The sequence below is a fragment of the Cynocephalus volans genome, chromosome 10, assembly GCF_027409185.1.
Source record: "Cynocephalus volans isolate mCynVol1 chromosome 10, mCynVol1.pri, whole genome shotgun sequence".
NCBI lineage: Eukaryota > Metazoa > Chordata > Mammalia > Dermoptera > Cynocephalidae > Cynocephalus > Cynocephalus volans.
The window spans coordinates 18,814,398-18,835,054 of record NC_084469.1 but is presented as its reverse complement, the minus strand read 5'-3'; the positions used below and the strand labels follow the sequence as shown (position 1 = coordinate 18,835,054).

Here is a 20,657-nt window from a genome sequence, read left to right as displayed (position 1 = left end):
TATTGTGAATAATGCTGCTATAAACATGGGTGTACATATATGTTTGAAACCCCTTCAATTCTTTTGGATATATACCCAGAAGTGGAATTGCTGGATCATATGGTAATTCTATTTTTAATTTTTTGAGGACCCACAGAACTGTTTTCCACAGCAGACATACCATTTTACATTCCCACCAACAGTGCACATCGGTTCCAATTTCTCCACATTCTTGCCAACACTTATTTTCTATTTTTCATAATAGCTGTCATAATGGATTTGAGTTTGTCTTGGATTTTAGGACTTATAAATAAGTGTGTTTAAATTAACCAAGTGTGGTTTGTGAACACACTTAGAATAGTTATCTGTACACAGGGTAACTATGTTAACTTTGTTAAATAAATGCACAAATCAGTAAAATTTGCAAGTGGAAAATAGTCTTAATACTGCAAGTTATATGACCATATGGAAATTGCTTTAACAAAGCTTTGAATAAAATGCTGCATTAGTACCAAGAAGTGGCAACTCAAACTTTAAGGGAAGGCTTCCTGATAAGAGTTTGGGTATTTTGTTTCCCCAAAGCTCATGTCAAAATCTGGTCAGCAGTGTGGCAGTACTGGGAGTTGTTTAGGTCATGGGGGGTGGATCTCTCATGAATTAATGTCCTCCCTGGGGGGAGAGGGGAGGGTAGTGAGTGAGTTCTTGTTCTGTTAGTTCTCATGAGAGCTGGTTGGTTAAAGGACCCTGGCAACTCCCTCTCCCTCTCTTGCTTCCTCTTGCCATGTGATCTCGCACCCACAGGCTGCCTGCTGTTTTCCACCATGAATAGAAGCAGCCTGAGGCCTGCATCAGATGCAGATGCCCCAGAATGGTAAGCCCAATAAACCTCTGTTCTTTACATATTACCCAGTTTCAGGTATTCTGTTATAGCAACAGAAACGGACTGACACACTTCCCTTGACCTTTAAGCTTGACAGATGAGTAAGACTTGACCCAGGAAATGGCATTCCACATAGAAGAGGAAACAGCATGTTCAGAGGTTCAAAGTCATGGAGACAGAAAAAAGAAAAATTTTAAAAATTCAGTATTGCTGAAGGTGCCAGGCATTGAAGCTAGTGCCAATTATTCCAAGTGAAGGTGAGATTTTGTCTAAAATATTAATTTTCTTTATAATTTTAAAAAATGTGGTGGCTTCATTTCCTGTAATTGTTGAGTGATTATTAAGATTTATGCTGTTTCATGGTGGAGTTTAAAGACCTACTTTGACTCCCTCATTCATGTGAAGGAATGAAACACAAAGGTTGTAATGACATAACTCAAAATCCCACAGTTCAGAGGCAGACCTGGAAGTGAAACCTAAATCTAGGGTTTTCTCCACTATTCCCAGAACTTTACTAAGTCTCTTATCACCCATTTTCAGCCTTTTAGAGTTACAAGACTTGGGAAAAGTATGGTATAGTTAGTTTTGTAGAGACTAAAAAATCCCCTTGCATTACTGTGGTATTTTATCTTTTCCAAAGTGCTTTCATGAGTATTATCTCCAGATGGTGTTACCATGTGCCTCCTCTGCCACACATCTTAATTTTCTTGAACAAGAGCCCTTTTGTTCTAGTTCCAACAGTTTCTCTCACACTGCTCTCTAATAAAAACAGTCTGTAAAGTTTAAATAATCCCAAGTCCCAACCAAAAGTAATTAAAACTCAACTGGAAACAGATACACTATGAATGCGGGAACACCATATTTATTAGGTCAATAATTCATTTTTAGCAATACAAGTACAGAATATATCACAATGCTGTTTACAAACATACTTAGTATGGTTTAATAGTTACAAATAATGGCGGGTACTACAAGTCGGTGAGAATGGCATGAAAAGGTCATTCTGACACAATGAATAACTGTCTTCAAAATTTTATTAACGACCTTAGATATTTCTATAGAAATTACTGTGGCACTATTAGTGGGGATTTTCATGTAAAGATTGTTAGTGATTTGCTTTTAATTGTTCCATTAAGAGATTTTTATTTTGAGCCTATTAAGCTAAAATCCCCTGTTGCTTAATAAAGTATAAAAATAGTACTGACTTGGTAATATTTAATAAAATGTAGCATTCATTCACATCATAAAAGTAGAATTAAATTGAAAAGTTTTAGTTACCATGGCAACATATCTTCCCATAAAAGGAATATACAGAAATGAGTAATGTTACACAAATGGTACCTGCAATGGTTTTTCAGTGATCCAACACTTAACTATGCACTACAAACCAAGTTTTCTAGATACCTCTATATAGCATATATTTTTAATCTTAAATTTTACTTTTGAAAAACATGTGCACTTCAAGAAACTCACTAAGGCCACTCATGCTATAGATACCTAGGGTTGCAATTAAAGAATAGTATTATTTAATAAATCCTAAAGCACACTCCTTCAGATCATCAAGGGTAAAACCAGTTTTCTGCCTAAAACATTCCTGAGATTTCCGGACCAAAAAACCACTAGTGTTCAAGCTAGAGATTAATCCAAATGTCATATTAAAAAAATAAAAGAATTTCCTGGTAACTGAGGTTTTTCAAAGCCAAGAGGTGAAATATTTGTTAATTTTTAAAGCAAAAATAAAACTTTTTAAAACATTTGTACTTATAAATAAGTATTTTTCCAGTAGTAATTTTGCCATCTAGAAAAAGAAGTTTCAAAGCAGCAAAGCTACAAATCCTGGGGAAAACATAAAAATAAGAGGCAGTTAACAATACCTGTTACTTGGCAAATCATTTTCTCAATTTGTAAAGTTCTGGCCAAAAGCTTCAATCACGTTTTAGGCATGTGTTTACTATGAGCTTTCTGTTTGCCCTATAAGGAGCAGCCTCTGCACCTAATTTTCATTAAACTATAAACTCCTCCTAATAGGTTAGGAACTAAGGTCTTTGTCAAATCCTTTGTTTTCCCATTTAACAGAATACCTGGGCAGGGGTTACTATAAAGCAATAGTGAGATCATTTTTAATCAAGCAGAAACAGATTTGATGGCAATAGGGCTCCTATTCCATTGGGCAAGTCAGCTTTGGGGACTTATACAGATTATGCTCTAAAAAAACCCAACTGGCTGTATTAAACTGAATGCAGGAGTGACTGACCAGCTGTGTGTCACATGCAAGTGTTAACAAAGCTTCCTGATGCACCCAACTTGAGTAGAACCAAACTTAAGAAAAAGAGTGTGTAGAAGAGAAGAAAAAGTCAGGGAAGGCTGAGACCAAAGGCCTCTTATTTAACATTTCTTCGCTGAACCTCCAGAAAAATCTTTAAGTTGGCTAGGGTTTCCTTACACACAACCCTATTAAATGCAAAAAGTTTCTGCAAGCTATTGGTTATTGCAAAGTAAATTTTATTTTTCTTCCTTTGAGTTTTTTTAACACCATAAATCATGGTGGCATTCATCTCTCTAACTTATCCTAAACACCCCTACTAAAAGGATAAATCCCACACTTAAAATTATTAGGGTATTTTTCATTAGAACCAGAAATAATAGCATAGAAAATTGCAATCTGTTTTCTTAAACTTTAGTGTATGTATTAAATCAAACTGTATGGATTTAGAGAAAACTACATTAAAGCAGTGGTGATAAGGAGAAACTGCCGATAATGATGTTAAAAAACAAATAACTGGTTGCCATTTGACAACATCACCCTGTGATCTGAGGCTTCTAAATATCATGTTGCTTTATCACTGAGTGTGAGCTAAGTTCAGTTCAAATTGAGTTAAGGAGGATAAGGCCTTAAGTCATTTGCTTGATTTTATCCTAGGAAATCTTATACATGCACAAAAACAAAAAAAACATAAATTAAAAAAAAAAAATTCATATGGAAACATAAGTTTTAAAATATTTATTGAAAAACAACTTACCATGACATTCCTATACCACAAACATACCACAGGACTCTAAATAACCAATAAAAGTATACAAAGCCTATCCTGAAAATATCTTTGGAGGTATTAAATATACAGGCCCATGAGGATAGAGCTGAGTAATTTTAAAATGTTAGTCCTTGGTCACACAAACTATTTGGTAACTAATAAAGAGGTGCCACTTGGCATTAGATTGCAATTAACTGGGAGGGGGACCAGCTTTATAAACTGCGGGTGTGCCAATTTACTCTTTCCAAAATTTAAAAAGAAAATAATTAAATTTGAGGAATAAACCCAGGTTTCTAAATCACATAGTTATCATTTTAGGGTGTGGACGTGTTTCGTCTCTTTAGGTACATCCCCCAATTGATCCCTCATGGGAACTTATATGCACTGGCTCATAACTAATCAGACTGCAAATAACAATTTTAAACAAGGTGAGAGTTGGGAAGTTCAAAAAAGTGTTAAGACAGCTTAGATTTCTCCCCCTCCCTACCAACATGCATGTCAAATGAAAAACAAAATACAACACACATCCATTCACCCACAGACTACCCAAGCATCAGCCAGGAGCAACATCTTTAACAGCAAAGTCATGAACCCCTGAAAATAGGGGGGAAACCCAGATTCTTAACTATAGAGGCGCCAGATGGGCCGCTATAATAAGAATTGAGGTAACAGCAAAAGACCTTTTTATTTCTTGGATTGCTACATGTCACCCAACTTCTCAAATTTGATTATTACCTCAACATTAAATAACTGGACTGGCTTAAAAAAAAAAAAAAAGGAATAAAAGCAAAACTGAATAAATTCAAGTTGGTAAAATAGACATATCACTGGGGGATCTTTCCATTTGACTCCTGGATTTCAAATAAAATGACCCAGTTGTACTATTATTTACCATAAAAATGAAGGATTTTCTAAGAAGACTTATTTCTCAACATTAATCCCCACAAACCATACAGTAACCTAAAATTTCCATCTGGACATGAGCTATTTCATGATTCTTAGCCAATATACTTGTTAATTGCATTGATTATTAGTGTAACATTTAAAACGAGGGGGATGGCTGCAGCAGATATTTATAGACTTGCTTATGGCATTTCCATCTGTGTACCTTTGACGGAAGATATGCCAATGAAATTGCCAAACTTCCCTAGTTTGGTATCTACTACATGAACATAATTTTTGCATTATCACTTTTCATTATACATCTACATGAAATATTCTACTGAGAAATGTATATGCAGGGGCTAAAATAATAATCTAAAGCCTCTGGTCCAAGTACCCACCTTCTACCTTAGGCTGGTCCTTTTTTCATCCTCCTGGTCCTGTTAGCAAATGCTATCAGAGCATCTTGCATTGTTGTACCAAAAAAAAAAAAAAAAAAAAGTTAAAACTGCTAGACTATCAGATTCTCTATTGCTTACAGATCAACACTGGTCCAGTTCAGATGAATCTGACAGTCCTTTAAGCCTTGTAATATAGTTCTGGAGTGGTTGTATCTACTTCTCTGGGTAAGGTAGCCAAGCCTAAGTCAGAATGTCCCATTTTTCTCAGTACTTCTGTTAACTTTTCTATACGGCATATAAAGATTTTCCCCATAAAATTTCTTTACAGTACAATATTGAATACCTCCACATGGAAGAATTATACGTTAAAAAAAGTTGTTGAAATCATCCTTACAGAATAAGAATGCAACTCTTTTAAAACTCTTAAATAGTTTTATTTAGGGTTCTTTTTTTCTTTCGGGCTTTCTGCAAAATGAGTTATTTTTTAAAAAGAAAAAAAAAATTTCATGTTAGTTCTACTAGGTTGAAAATGTGGGCCAGACTACTTATACATGCGGTACATGCTGAATATAAATGAATATATGCTTATTCCTACGGACACTCTGCAAGATAGGGATCACCCAAAATAGGGTCTTCAATGGACTGGACCAGTGTTTCAATACAAATTCCAGCCCCCCAAAAAACAACATGGTTTTGATTTCACAGTATGAATTCCCTGGAATCTGGGAAAAGATAATTGGATAACTGAGGTCCTCCCTCAGCAGCTCGGTCCCTCTACATTCTGAGAAATCAGGAAGGACTGCACGACTTCTTCAGTGGACTGGGGGCTGGTATTGACATCTTCAAGAGCATCGGTCACTGAATACTGTCGATCTCGCAACCGGTTCCAGTTAGACAGAACATTGTGATATTCAAACACTTTCTCATAATTTCCAATGGAGTTGTAAAGTTTAATGAGACCTCGGTAATCATATTCTAATCCACTGTAGCCTTCACCAAAAAGCTTCTTCCCTGAAAGTAACCAAAAAAAAAAGAAAGAAAAAGTTCAAATAATGAAATAACAAGTGGTTTCTACAACAGGAACAAAAGTTCAATTCTTTAAATAGGGTGGCTTGGTTTTATTTCCCTGAAAGTAATAGATACAATTCTTGTATCAGTGCCCCCCAATCCAGTCCTACCCATGAACTATCTCTAAGACTTAAGAAAAAAATTTCTCTTGTCTAAAAAAGTTGGCCTTACTAGAACAGAATGACAAAATTTCATGATTTACAGGGACTGATTTAAAGAGATCTCAAAGTAAAGAAAAATGGCAGCAACAACAATAGAAAAATAAATGTGCACAAGGCTATTCATTGCAGCAGTGTTTGTAACTGCAAAATAATACAAATGAACGAAAATACACAGGAGAATGGTTCAATCAACTGTGGCACGTTCACTCAATGGGCAGCTGTAAACTGAAAAGGAAACTGTCAGCTCTCTATGAACTGATATTAAGTGAATTACAAAAGAGTATCTATAGTATGCTACCTTTTGTATAAAAAAGAGAAAATAAGAAAATATTTGTCTGCTCATTTGTGCAAAAAGATATATAGAAAGGATAAAGCAGAAAGTAATGAGAGTGATTACCCATAGTGGATAGGTGAGAACTGGGTAGAAGAAATTAGGGAATAATTATATATCTCTGAGCATGTCTTTCTGCATAGTTCTGATTTTAGACTGTTAATATTTCACATCCTTAAAAAATTAACAAAACAAACAAAGATGGAGGGGGCAAAATTTAATACAAACAAACAAATGAACCTAATTTGGTTTTCAAATGAACAACATGACCACACCGAAGGGGGTGGTAAACAACTCCAAGTAACTTTTTTGGGGGGGGGGGGGCAGCTGGCCAGAACAGGGATCCAAACCCTTGAGCTTGGTGTTTTAACACCTCACTCTAACCAACTGAGCTAATCTGCCAGCTCCTCAAGTAACTTTTGAATACAGTATTCTGAATACATACAACCTTCAGGCTAAAGACAAAAAAGCTGTAAACAAATATTAAATTCTAAGTAGGTTTGTTTTTCACAGTAGTATAGGCTAGAAATTCTCAAACTACTTTATGTGCATTTTAGAATTGAGCAAGTCAGTCATATATTATGGATAATGGGGGACCCATATATACATATATATGGATACATAATTTATGATAAAGGTAGCACAGCTGAGGGACATAATTTCTGACAAAGGTACACAGCACTTCTTATGAAGAAATGGTCTTGGGTCAACTGTATATCCATACGGAAAAAAATAAAATTTGATCCCTACTTCACACCATAACCAAAAATCAAAAATCAATTTAAAGACTGTAGATCTAAATGTGAATTGTTAAACAAAGTTTACAGAAGACAATCTAGAAGGATACCTTCATGACTTTGGGGTAGGAAAAGATACATTAAACAGAATACAAAAAGTGCTAACCACAGAGAAAAGACTGATGCATCTGATTACATCAAAATTAAGAACTCTTTAAAAGACACCATCAGGAAACAATCAGAGAACAAGAGAAGATATTTGCAACACATGTAACCAACAAAGGGACTGTCATATCCACTGTCTATAAGTCAGTAACAAAATAACAAGATGGGGGCTGGCCTCTTACTCAGTTGGTTAGAGGACAGCCATATAACCCCAAGGTCAATGGTTTGGTTTCCCATACTGGCCAGCTGCCCGCCCCCTCCACCAAAAAAAAGAAAATGACAAGATAATTCAACATAAAAATGGACAAGAGTTTTAACAGGTACTTCATAAGATGATGATCACAACATATTTTGTAATAGCCCTGAAATAGAAAACACCCAAATGTTCCAAATGTCCATTAACAATGGAATAGATACATAATGGTATGCTCATCCAATAAAATGTTATACAGCACTAGAAATTAACAAGTGACACTGATAAGCAACTACACAGATGTATTTCAGGATAAATGTTCAGCAAAAGAAGCCAGACACATAAAAATATACAATATTACTCCATTTATGTTAAATTCAAAAACAGGTAATGATGTTAAAGTCAGGAGAAGGGAGGGGAAGGGAAGTGGGGGTAATAATTGGACAGTTTATGAAATAACTATTAGGTCATATGAGAACCCTTCGGGCTGCGCCCCATCATGGCGCTGGCTACCCTTCTCTTCCGCCTTCTCCTTCTCGCGGGCACGAATCGCACGCCAATCACCACAGGCTCCCTGCTCCTGACCCCTTAGCAACGCCCGATCCAATCCCCGAATACCCCGTGCTCTCAGCAAACCTATCAGCTCTCTTCTAACCCTATAAAAGCAGATGTGCCCGCTGAATAAAAAACCTTCTCCGGTGAGCTGCCTTGCGTTTGTGTCTCATCCTTTAACTGATGCTGAATTTTATTCCTTTCAATAACTACTTTTGACTCCACCTGACACTCTATTGCCACACCTCTTACTAACTTCAACATCAAAAAAGCACTTTTAGTGAAGGGTTCCAGATGGTTTTTGGATGGTTCTTGGATATCTTTTACAGCTTTAAACTCATTTAAGTCTTAGTAATAATAGTTCCCTTATACAACTTATAGACATGTTGACATATTGATCTCTAATCAATTGACTTAAGAAAATTTAAAAGTAACATACCAATTGCTATAGATCGCAAATAAAGTTTCTCAGCATTTTCATACTGATTCATGTCATAATTATATAAAGAAGCCAGATGTCCCACTGAAAGGGCTACTTCATAATCTTCTTGACCAAGAAGTTGCTCTTTAATCTGAATTGCTTTGATGTGCATTTCTTCAGCTTCCTGAAAAACAATTATGCAAAATCAATCATTAGATTATACTTATTCCTTATGTCAACAGTTCTTACCCAATAAGCAAGGTTCTTTTAAACGCCAAAGACATCTTATGATTGCCATGAGGTAATCACATCAAAGAACATATACTATGTTATTCTAATAACTGCCTATGGGAAGCCTTGCTGGTTTTTGAAAACTGCACATAGTTGATGGTAGTAATAGTGCCCTATGACAAAAGTGATAAAAGAAAACTTGTTCTGGTAATAAAAAATTGCTAGAAGAATTTAACAACATAGAAGAAATTAACAAAACTGTTAGAATTAACAAAACATTCTAAAACGAAATTATTTCTTTTAGTAGACACATTTCAAAATTTAATTGGACCTTGTTAAGAAACTCCATATCATATGTTAACTTATATAGGCATAAACTTCATTTATTTTTTGGGGGTTTTGACAATTTTTATTCCAACAAACTAAAATCATGTTAATTAAGGGATATACATATAGAGTGATTTTCAGGTAAAAACGAACATCTTAGGCAGACTCATTCTTTCCTTACTGTGAATTGAAAATGGACAGTATTAAGAATTTATGACCCAAGGGGCAAGCTGGTTAGCTCAGATGGTTAGAGTGTGGTGAAGTTTAACACCAAGGTCAAGGGTTCAGAGCCCCATAACAGGCAGCCACAAAATACACACACACACACACACACACGCACGCACGCACGCACGCACGCACACATGCACGCACACACACGAATTTATAACCCAAAAGCCTAAAAGAGAATTAAAGTTAGTAATTTTTATTACTACAATTTATTACTACAATTAATAATACTTGCAATATCTGACATTTCTTGCATACCTACCAACTGCTGGGCATACTGCTAAGAGATGTACATACTTAACTTACCTAAGAACTATGTTTGAAGTCTAAGTGAAACAATATTAGCCTTTTCAGTTCGAAACGTTTTTTTTTCATGGTTCCGATTTTTAAATTTTATTTATATTTTGATTATGCTGTTTTATACTAGCTATTTTCTCAATTCATTTGTGGAATAAGAAAGGAGTATAATAAATGTATACTTTACTATTTAAAATTACAGAAGATTTATTATTTCAGATTTATTATGTAAGATTTTACATTCATGCATCACTTAATGATGGGGATATGTTCTGAGAAATGCTTCTTTAGGTGGATTCCTCTTTGAGTGATTATCATAGAGTGTAGTTACACAAATCTAGACTGTACAGCATAAGACAGACCTAGGGTATATGGTATAGACTATGGCTCCAAGGCTACAAACCTGTGTAGCATGTTACTGTATTGAATACTGCAGGCAACTGTAACACAACGGTATCTGTGTATCTAAACAAATTTAAACATAGAAAAAGTACAGTAAAAATACAGCATTGTAATCTTATGGGATCACTGCCATATATGCCGGCCATCACTGACTGAAACACTGTTAAGCACCACATGACTGTACTTTTTAAAAATTATTTAAGATTACTTAGAGACAAAAATATAGTAAAACATGTTTCTACCTTAAATTTTCTCATTGACTGATAAAGCCTTCCAAGGTTTCCATAGTGTTTTGCAGTCTGTACATTAAATTCCCCAAAAGCCTTTTTAGCTAGTTGGAGTGAAGACAGGTGCAAATCATGAGCTTCTTGAAGCAACCTCTGTTCAGTTTCCTTATTATGACAGTCGATTGCAATCTCCTCTAAAATAAGTGCTGAATAAAGAAAGTATTAAATCAGTGCACTTCAAACCATTCACTAAAACTAATCAAAACATTAATTTAAAATTAAATAATACAAATGTTTACTGAATACATGAGGGGACTTCAAAAAGTTTGTGGAAAAATGAATTAAAAGATAAAAATAAAAAATATAAACTTTATTTCTTAGGATAAGTTCCATAATTTTAAGACACTTTCGTTAGTGATGATACCAGCCATTTAGTCCATCCCTAAAGAACTGAGGGTCCTGGGAATTTAACCATGTCAATGCAGTCTTTTTTTACATTACTCACTGAAGAAACATGGGTACCCTTTACAGATTTTTTAAGATTAGGAAACACAAAGAAGTCAGAACGAGCTAAATCAGGACTGTAAGGTGGATGCCTAATGATTTCCCACTGGAACTCTTGCAAAATTGCTCATTTGATGAAAGGAATGAGCAGGAGCACTGTTATGGTGGAGAAGCACTCTCTGGTGAAGCTTTCCAGGGCATTTTTCTGCTAAAGCTTTGGCTAACTTTCTCCAAAGACGCTCATAATAAGCAATGTGATTGTTCTTTGGCCCTCCTGAAAGTCAACAGCCAAAATGCCTTGAGCATCCAAAAAAGCTGTTGCCATGACCTTTGCTCTTGACAATCTGCTTTTACTTTTTTTTTTTTTTTGGTGGCTGGCCTGTACAGGGATCGAACCCTGGACACTGGTGTTATTAGCGCCACACTCTAACCAACTGAGCTAACTGGCCAGCCCCCTGCTTTTACTTTAACTATACATAGCACTTCCACCTCTGGGTAGCAACTGCTCTGATTGTGTTTTGTATTTAGGATTGTACTGGCAAAACCATATTCACCTCCTGAAGAAATGCTTCAGGATCTTGATCCCACTTGTTTAAGATCACCACTGATTCCTGTACAGGCCAGCCACCAAAAAAAAAAAAAAAAAAAATTTCCAGTGAAAACTCTGCTTTCATCTGCAGCTGATCTGGGTGCAGCAATTTCAGCACCCACTGGAGTGGAAAGTTTGCTCAACTTTAATTTTTCAGTTAGAATTGTGTAAAATCAATCAACTGAGATGTCTATGGTTCTATGCTCATGCTGTTAATCATCAGTCCTCTTCAATTAGGGCATGAACAAGATTAAAAATTGATGTGGATGGTCTGCTACTGCAGGCTTCATCTTCAATATCATCTCTTCCCTTCTTAAAAGGAATTATCCATTTGTAAATTGCTGATTGCTCTGGGGCACTGTCCCCATAAACTTTTCATAGAGCATCAATGATTTCACCATTCTTCCACCCAAGCTTCATCATAAATTTAATGTTTGTTTTTGCTTAAATTTTAGCAGAATTCATGTTGGTCTGATAGCTCTTTCCAAACTGTCTTATTCTTCTTAGTTCTTTAAACTAAATCTTGTTTAGACACGTTATAACAAGTTAGCACAAGTTAGTTTTGGTGCAAAAAAATTTTGTAATCCACACATAGTTTTTTTTCATAATATGCATTTTCCAAGAACTTTTTGAGGACCCCCTAATATTTATATGTGAGTATGGTTTTTAATTGGTCAAGATCAGCCCTCCATATACATGGACTGGCATTCACCAATTCAACCAACCAATCAAGAATTGAAAATGTTTGGGGAAAAAACCACAAACAATAAAAACAAATAAAAATAACAAAATATATAGTATAACAACTATTTATTTAGTATTTACATTGTATTAGGTATTACAAGTAATTTAGAGATTATCTAAAGTATATGGGGAGGATGTGCATACGTTGTATGTACTCACTACATAATCTTATATAAGGGACTTGAGCATACATAGATTTTAGTATCCAAAGGGTGTCCTGAAACCAATCCCCTCCCCATACAGAGGATAACTGTATTGTCCTTTAACAAAAAAGTACAGTTTGGGGGGGGGGGCATTCTATTTTGCATGGTATAATTAGTTCCAATTTAAGAAAAACAATGGCATACATCAAATTATTTTGCAGAATTAGCTTCTACTTTAACAGGCTGCTATACTTTCATGATGTGAATTTGTTTTGTAAAGTAAATTGAAGAAGAGGTGAATTTTCTAAAGTTATGAAACTGTGTCAAGGAGTACCTAAGTACTTTTGAAAATTTTGCAACCACACTTTATAAAGCATGACCTTTAACCAAATACATCTAAAAGAACTGTTTTCCTTCTATTCACTTGACCAACCAAATCAGGTAAGAAGGCATTTCAATTTCAAAGATGCACTCAACACTTTCATTCCATCTAAAGCCTTAAAAACATGTTCTATTACCAGTAATTTTATTTCATGGAAAATTGTCTACGTGTACAAATGTAAATAAGAGAGATATACTTCACTGCAGTGTTATATATAATAGTAATAAATAATAATAATAAAGGTGAGGGTAAATACAATAGAAAAAAAATACGTACATGTATTGAAATAGAAAAATATTTGTTATATTAAGTGAAAAAATCAGATTACAAAACTAAAAATGTTCATTTATCTTTTATTTTTATTATTTTATTCATTTATCTTATTTTAAAAAAGAAAAGTCTAGGACCAGCCCGTGGCTCACTCGGGACAGTGTGGTGCTGATAACAACAAGGAAAAGGGTTCGGATCCCTATACAGTGATTGCTGGTTAGCTCACTTGGGAGAGCGTGGTGCTGACAACACTAAGTCAAGGGCTAAGATTCCTTTAAAAAAGGAATCTTTAAAAAAATAAAATAAAATAAAAAAGAAAAGTCTAAAATAATCTTTACCAAAATTTTGATTTGGGATTGGTGGGATTTGGGGTAGCTTAATTTATTTTTCTCTTTTCTATCTAACTTTTAATTTTTGACATTAATAATGTATTACTTGTATAACTTAAAAAATGCAAACCAAGAGAGAGAAAAAAAAAGACAGTTCCAGAATTAAGGTAAAACTTACCCAAAATGCACAGAATTACCTTATGGATAACTCAATCATGTCAGCAAACTAAATTCATTAAATAAAAGAGCCTTGCTGGTGGTGATTAGAAGAAAAGCATGAATAAATGAAAGAAAGAGAGAAGAGACACAAGAAAGAAATCCTGGTTTACTAAGCTTATATGAGAGAAGCAAACCATCTTTCATTATGAACCATTGGAAACCCTTAAGTGGAGCTGCATGAATGGGCTATCTTAGTAACAATAGATATAGTCTAATCCTGTGCTAACATCTCTGAGAAAAGAAACACCCTTATTTTATACCATGTATCATTCAATTAAAAAATATTTGAGACTAGGTTACAAAGGGTACCTTTCACCCTCTTTGAGGAAGCCAAAAGAAGATGATCTTCAGGTAGGATGTGGGTAATGATACCAATAGCTCTTTCTGCATGAAATCTGCAATACAGATAGATATAGTCTGCCATTTCTTTTTAGTTACAAATGATTTAAGCATTTGAAAAAATCACAATACATAATATAATATTTATAGAAAGTACTTCTAAAACTATCTGTGATAAAGGACCAGCTTTTTGTTAGTTTTAAATTTCCAATCTGTGTGGAACAAACTTTTAACACCCGATGGATTCCCTCCCACCTCTCTCAGAATAAAATAGGAAGCCCTTATTATTGCCTACAAGGCTCAACATGATCTTTCATTCTGCTACCTCTCTGACTTTATCTCCTATCATTCTCAGATCAACCCCTCTCTTTCACCTCCACAGGCTTAGCAGTTTCCTGAACATGCAAAGCATGCTCTCACCCTCATACTTGTTTTACCCTCTCTCTGCAATGCTCTTCCCCTGAATATCCACATGGCACACTGCTCATTGAACAGGCCTTTCCAGACTGGACTACATAAAGGGCTGGCCAGTTAGCTCAGTTGGTTACAGAGCAGGGTTGATAATAACACCAAGGTCTACGGTGCAGATCTCCGTGCCAGCCACCAAAAAAAAAAAAAAAAGTTTCTAAAAATATCTACCATCACTCTCTAAACTCTTAAACTTACTTTATTCTTCTTCTCAGATGTACTCTCGCCTGAGATGTTTGGTTGTTTATGGTCCATCTCACCAAATTGAAAGTAAGTTATCTATTTTATCTGCCAGTACCTTTCAAACAACTCCAAACCCCCTACCCAGGAAATCATTAATTTTCTCAAATCTGTTTTCCAATTCACTAATTCTCTCTTTAGTTGTAACTAATCTGCTATTTAACTTGTCTACTGAGTTTTAATGTCAATGACTGTTTTTCATTTCTAGCTATTTACTTTATTTTTTATAAATACTCTTCTCTTACTAAGATGTAATTCACATAACCACACATTTCACCCACTTAAAGTGTACAATTCATTGGTTTTTAATATATTCACAAAGTTGTATACCCATCACTACAATTAATTTTACAATATTTCATCACCCCAAAAAGAAACCCATGCTCATTAACATTTACTCCCTATCATTTCCGTCCAACTCCCCAGCTTAGGTAACATCAATTTACTTTCTGTTTCTATGGATTTGTCTATTCTGGATAAGTAACATAAATGGAATCATACAATATGTGATCCTCTGTGACTGGCTTCTTTCACTTAGCATAATGTTTTCAAGGCTCATTCATGTTGTAGCATGTATCAGTTGTTTTATTTTAGAATCTGCCTTTTTTCTTTATTTTCTCTCCAAAATACTACTGATTCTTTCTTTTGTATAAGGGTTGGCAAATTTTTTCTGTAATGGGCCAGATAGTAAATATTTTAGGTTGTGCTGGCCACACATTCTCTGCCCCAACTATTCAACTCTGCTGTTGTAGTGTACAAGCAGAAATAGAAAATACATGAATGCATGAGCATGGCTATGTTCCAATAAAACTTTATTTATATTTTACTCAAACTATTTGCCAATCCATTTTATAGCTAATCATTTAAGAATATGTGCTTTATAGTATCAAACAAAGAAGTTTTGTTAGCTAAAGTTCTTAAGGCTCTAACAATGATACTGTTCATTATGTTTGTTGACTCTCCTTACACAGTTTGTAATTTCTGACAGTGAGTTCATTTTAGTTAGAGCTAGATCCATGAGATATCTGTATGGTTAGGATTGACGGTTCATTACTTCCAACAGTTTTGCATTTTCTCCCATAAGGCATTCTAGGAGAACTAGCAGCCCCAAGGTATTTTTTAATGTTTTCCTCAGTCTGGGGGTTCCTGCATGCATGATTCCAAATCTCAAGAGTGGTACAGGTCTATAGTTATAAATTTCCCTGAGAGGATCCTTTTTTTCTTCAACTGTCAACCCAAGTTCAGATGGACAAGTTTCCTTGTCATCTCTCTGTCAATGGACAGATTTTTTTTCTCCCTGGTATGTCCTTTCCCTATTGGTGTAGTTTTGACCTTGGCTTCATGTGAAGGTTTCAGTTCTAACTCACAGCCTCCTGTGGGCTAAATGTCTCTTAAACTCAGGATTGTTGCTCAACCAAGGTTACAGAAACTTCTCAGCTTTCCCACAACCCCAGAGCAGTTTTACCATAGTTCATGCCTAACTCTTTGGATTTTAGTGTCAATTATTGGCCCTTGGGGATTTCCCCTCTCTCTTGCACACTCATTTATGCATTTAAAAAAGATGATTGTTACATTTTTTCAGTATTTTCTGTTTTTTGAGGGATAAGTTTCCAAGTTATTATGTATCTCTGTTAGCCTCAAAGAAACATTAACTAAGGAAATGCTCAAAAGATAAGTCATATTCTACATGAAAATATACAAATCCCAATATTAAACCCTACGTTAATTCTAAATAAATGGCCTATAAATTGTTATAATTTTAAGTGATTTCAAGAATATTTTAGGCATTCTGTTAAAGCTCCAGGAAGACCAATTTAATCCTTAAAGTACATAAAGTACTATTAGGGGAAAACTAAAAAACAGTACTTAATCCTTCACTGGAAAGGAATGGAAAACTTACAGTGCATTGTCAAATTTCCCAGAGCTATACTGGTGAACATAAGAAGAATAAGCCAAGTCTTCATGAGCTGTTGCTACATGGATATTTTTGCCACCAAATACTGACTGTCGAATGTCAAGGGCTGCCTGAAACAGTAAAAAAAATTGATACTACTGTAAATCTTTACAAAATACCACCTAATTAAACATCCTAGTAATTTAAACATATATTCTATACATCCAATCCCATAAGTTTTGAAGCAAGAAAGTCCTGATGCATTTAAATCATAGTAGAACATTACAGTCACCTGGAAGGCCTGATTTTCTGAAGATGGAGTCAGACTTAAAAGGCAATGGCTTAATAATAATTATTCCTATGTCTTGGGAATCACATCAGTGTTTTTTCTCTATGCCCTTCTTTAAAAGTGAACTGTAAAATCAAAAATACCTCATCTAGAGCTATGGCATAATATGTTCATTTACCTAAGAATGATTATGATAAGGCCTAAAATGACTGCTATTTGCCCTCCTTGCTATTATAAACACAACTACAGTGACACTTACTACATCAAACACATAGACAAGCCATCATCTGAGCAAATGAAAAATGGAAAAGTACTCCTAAATATAAGCCCACGACCCAACAATTCCTTTCCAGAATGATTCTCTTTAATTCCTAAAATATTAACTTTTAAGCCTTCTAGGTTATATTTAGTAAAATAATGGTGTGCCCTATATGGGGGGAGAGGGGGGAGGCCTCAAAGAGTTATTTTTAGAGAGGTTTATATACTACAAACAAATACAGGTCAGCAAGTCAATTTAGGTTGAAAGAAAAAAAGGGTAACCATTGACATACCTGATAAATTGCCACAGACTGACAGATATTATCTACATTGAGTAAGTAGAACCCATAATCTAGCAGTGTATCAGAATATTTTGGGTGTTTGGATCCAAAATGATCCCTATAAAAAGATACAAAACTATTAGGATAAAAAGTAGAAAGACAATTTAAAATGATATTTTTAATACCAATCACCTACCGTGCCAAATACACTGCATGCTTAATTAACTGTTCTGCCTTCTTAAATTCACGCTTTACTACACAAGCCTAAAGACAAAGTGAAAAATTGTTAAATAACTCTCAAACAGTTCATTAGTGTGCGAAAATAAGTATGTTCCAACTATGATAGTCAATAAGAAAAAAAAATCTTCAAACAAAAACAGAAGTGTTCTACTTGTAATTTCTTTCCTTGGAAAATTATAAAGTTAAAAATTTTGAAAGTCCTTTCCAGTGCAAACCTGTTATAACAAAGTTACCTTACAAAGACAGTATATTCCCATCATTATCATTAAAATGAAATGGTGGGGGAGGGTTTACTATAGTATTTTCTAGAGTACTGGAATGGCTTACAACACTCTTGTATAGTTTTTATTTAATAATATTTAAAAGCATAGAATTTCAAGTCTTCCTATTATTTCTTAAAATATTTTGAAACATAAGGATAGCCAGTAGTTTTTTAAACTCTAAATATCATTTGCATATAAAAATATAAATAGTGCATAAATATTATGCTGTCTGTATATTAATTCAGAATATTTGGATATTCATTTAACTAAAAACATACTAATTAATATCTCTTTTATAGCTCTGATGGTAACCCAAATATGGGGGTACTTTGAAAAGTTCATGGAAAAATAGAATTAATAGATAATATGAATTTTACTGTTTACTTGCTCTAAAATGACTAATTTAATAAATTTCACAGAAACCTTAGATTCTTCGAATACTGCAATTTTGGAATCTTGCTTCTAATTAAATTTCCATGAGAAAAACCAACCAAAATAGAATATTCAAATTTGAGAAACTTCTGGGTAGAAAAAGCATACCTGAAAACTACATTAATCCTTTAAGGACTCAGCAGACCAAAGCAGCACTTTTTAAATACTACTAAATGACCTCAAAGAGTTAATGCATTTATTTACAAAACAAGAAGAAACTAAAAAAAAAGCAAATAAAGACTACCCAGCAGGTCAAGTTACAACAAGCTGTCTTACTGTGAATGCAATACTGTGACTGAAAGATTTAATACTACTCTATCCTTTAGGAGAAAAGTGATCAAATCCCACACAATTTTGGCATAAGAAATTCAGGCTGCTATATAAGTTTAAGTAAAACAAAAATAAACTCAAGTCAGAATGGCATCAAAGTACTACTTTGAACTGTACTTCAGTGAGCTGAAACAGTTACTGAAATGAATTATGTCACAGGTTTTCTTGGCAAAGAAAAATTAGCTAAAGTCTATGGGAGATAGTTCTATTTAGAAACCAGGTTCCTAGGGCCAGCCCGTGGCTCACTCGGGAGAGTGCGGTGCTGATAACACCAAGGCCATGGGTTTGGATCCTATATAGGGATGGCTGGTTAGCTCACAGGCTGAGCGTGGTGCTGACAACACCAAGCCAAGGGTTGAGATCCCCTTAACGGTCATCTTTTACTTTTTTCTTTTTTTTTGTCTATTTCGTGACCGGCACTCAGCCACTGAGCGCACCGGCCATTCCTATATGGGATCCGAACCCGCGGCGGGAGCGTTGCCGTGCTCCCAGCGCCGCACTCTCCCGAGTGTGCCACGGGCTCGGCCCCAACGGTCATCTTTTAAAAAAAGAAATCAGGTTCCTAAAACTGAGCACAGAAACTTAGAAAACAGACCTTGTTAGTCTATGGAGTATACTGTAACTAATATATTAAATAATTGGTTAACTATAACAAATTTAAAGCCTGACGATTTATATAATTCACTTAGTAATTTTAACATTATATTCACCTTAGAAGCTTGTCTTAAAACATCCACCACGACTTTGACTGGTAAGCCTGCTGTGATTTCTTTCATTGCTTCAATGCACCATTTATATGCCTAAAAAAATAAATATTACAGAAGAGACAGAACTGTGATAAATCAGATTGACAGTATTTAATGAAATGATTGCAGATTTTTCCTGCAAGCTTTCAAGTATTTAAATAACAACACACACAAAATATTTACACTTAAATTTTCTCTCAGAGGCTAAATTTTCATGCAAGTATAAATTTGTTACATCATTTTTTCTCTTAATATCTACAGCTTGTCTGAATCAAACCTTGAGGATATGTGACACATGTTCGGGAAATCAGAAGCATGTTCTCTCTTGCCCAGAAGCCTTTGCACATAGTGTTCCCTCTGCTTAGAATACATCCCCCCTTCCTCCAGCATCTTAACTCACATAACTTGTCTTTAGGTTTTAGCCCTAGATTAGGTTTCTTGTATTTTCCCATACTTTCCTTCCCCTACTGTAACACTTTTTTTATATCTTGATTTTATATATCTTAATTTTTTATATCTTAATTGCCTGTTTATTTGAGTTCTTACTTTGTGCTATTGTTCTAAGCACTTTATGTGCATTAACACATTTAATTGACACAACCGCTCTAAGAGATATGTACTATTATGGGAAACTGAGGTGCAGAGAGGTTAAGTGGCAGGCAATGTGCTAGCACATCCAGATAGTAGTGGGAAACAAAACTGAAAATGTCCTTTCTCTCCTAGTGCTTAGTGGGAGAAAGGGGAAAAAGTGGCAAAAGAAATTATTTTGGATAGTGATAACTGCTATAGAGAAACAATATTACAAAGGATCACAACGAATGGGGGGAGAATACATTAGAAAATATGAGAAAATAAACATTTGCTCTTTTCTGTAACTTCCCTCTTGCATTTTACCTAAAAGATATTTTAGGTAAACAATTCTGATGCAAAAATAAAATAAAAACTATTTACCCAACTCAGATTTAGGCCAAAAAACCTGGTTTGTGTTTCTAAGATACCAAATAAGCAGTTTTTGTTCCAAAGTAATAGGTATATAATCTTTAGAATTGTGGTAGACTGTAATGCTTTGCTTTTTTTTTTCTTTTTTTGATGACTGGCTGGTACAGGAATCCAAACCTGTGACATTAGTGTTACAAAGCTGCACTCTAACCAATTGAGCTAACCAGCCAGCCCATATTTTAAA

The 20,657-nt window shown here is 34.8% G+C and overlaps 1 protein-coding gene across 1 annotated transcript in view; it reads right to left on the bottom strand.

Moving 5' to 3' along the window:
* Window positions 1-5,620: 5,620 nt before the first annotated feature.
* Window positions 5,621-20,657, bottom strand: part of APPBP2 (amyloid beta precursor protein binding protein 2) — a 50,857-nt gene continuing 35,820 nt past the window's right edge. Inside the window, exons 6-13 of the mRNA XM_063111587.1 lie at window positions 19,439-19,528; window positions 17,660-17,727; window positions 17,476-17,581; window positions 16,642-16,766; window positions 14,004-14,089; window positions 10,530-10,720; window positions 8,821-8,986; window positions 5,621-6,185 (exon numbers count right to left, since the gene is read on the bottom strand). Coding sequence (XP_062967657.1) covers window positions 5,932-6,185; window positions 8,821-8,986; window positions 10,530-10,720; window positions 14,004-14,089; window positions 16,642-16,766; window positions 17,476-17,581; window positions 17,660-17,727; window positions 19,439-19,528 — 1,086 coding nt within the window. The 3' untranslated portion in view covers window positions 5,621-5,931. The remainder of the gene's footprint in view (window positions 6,186-8,820; window positions 8,987-10,529; window positions 10,721-14,003; window positions 14,090-16,641; window positions 16,767-17,475; window positions 17,582-17,659; window positions 17,728-19,438; window positions 19,529-20,657) is intronic.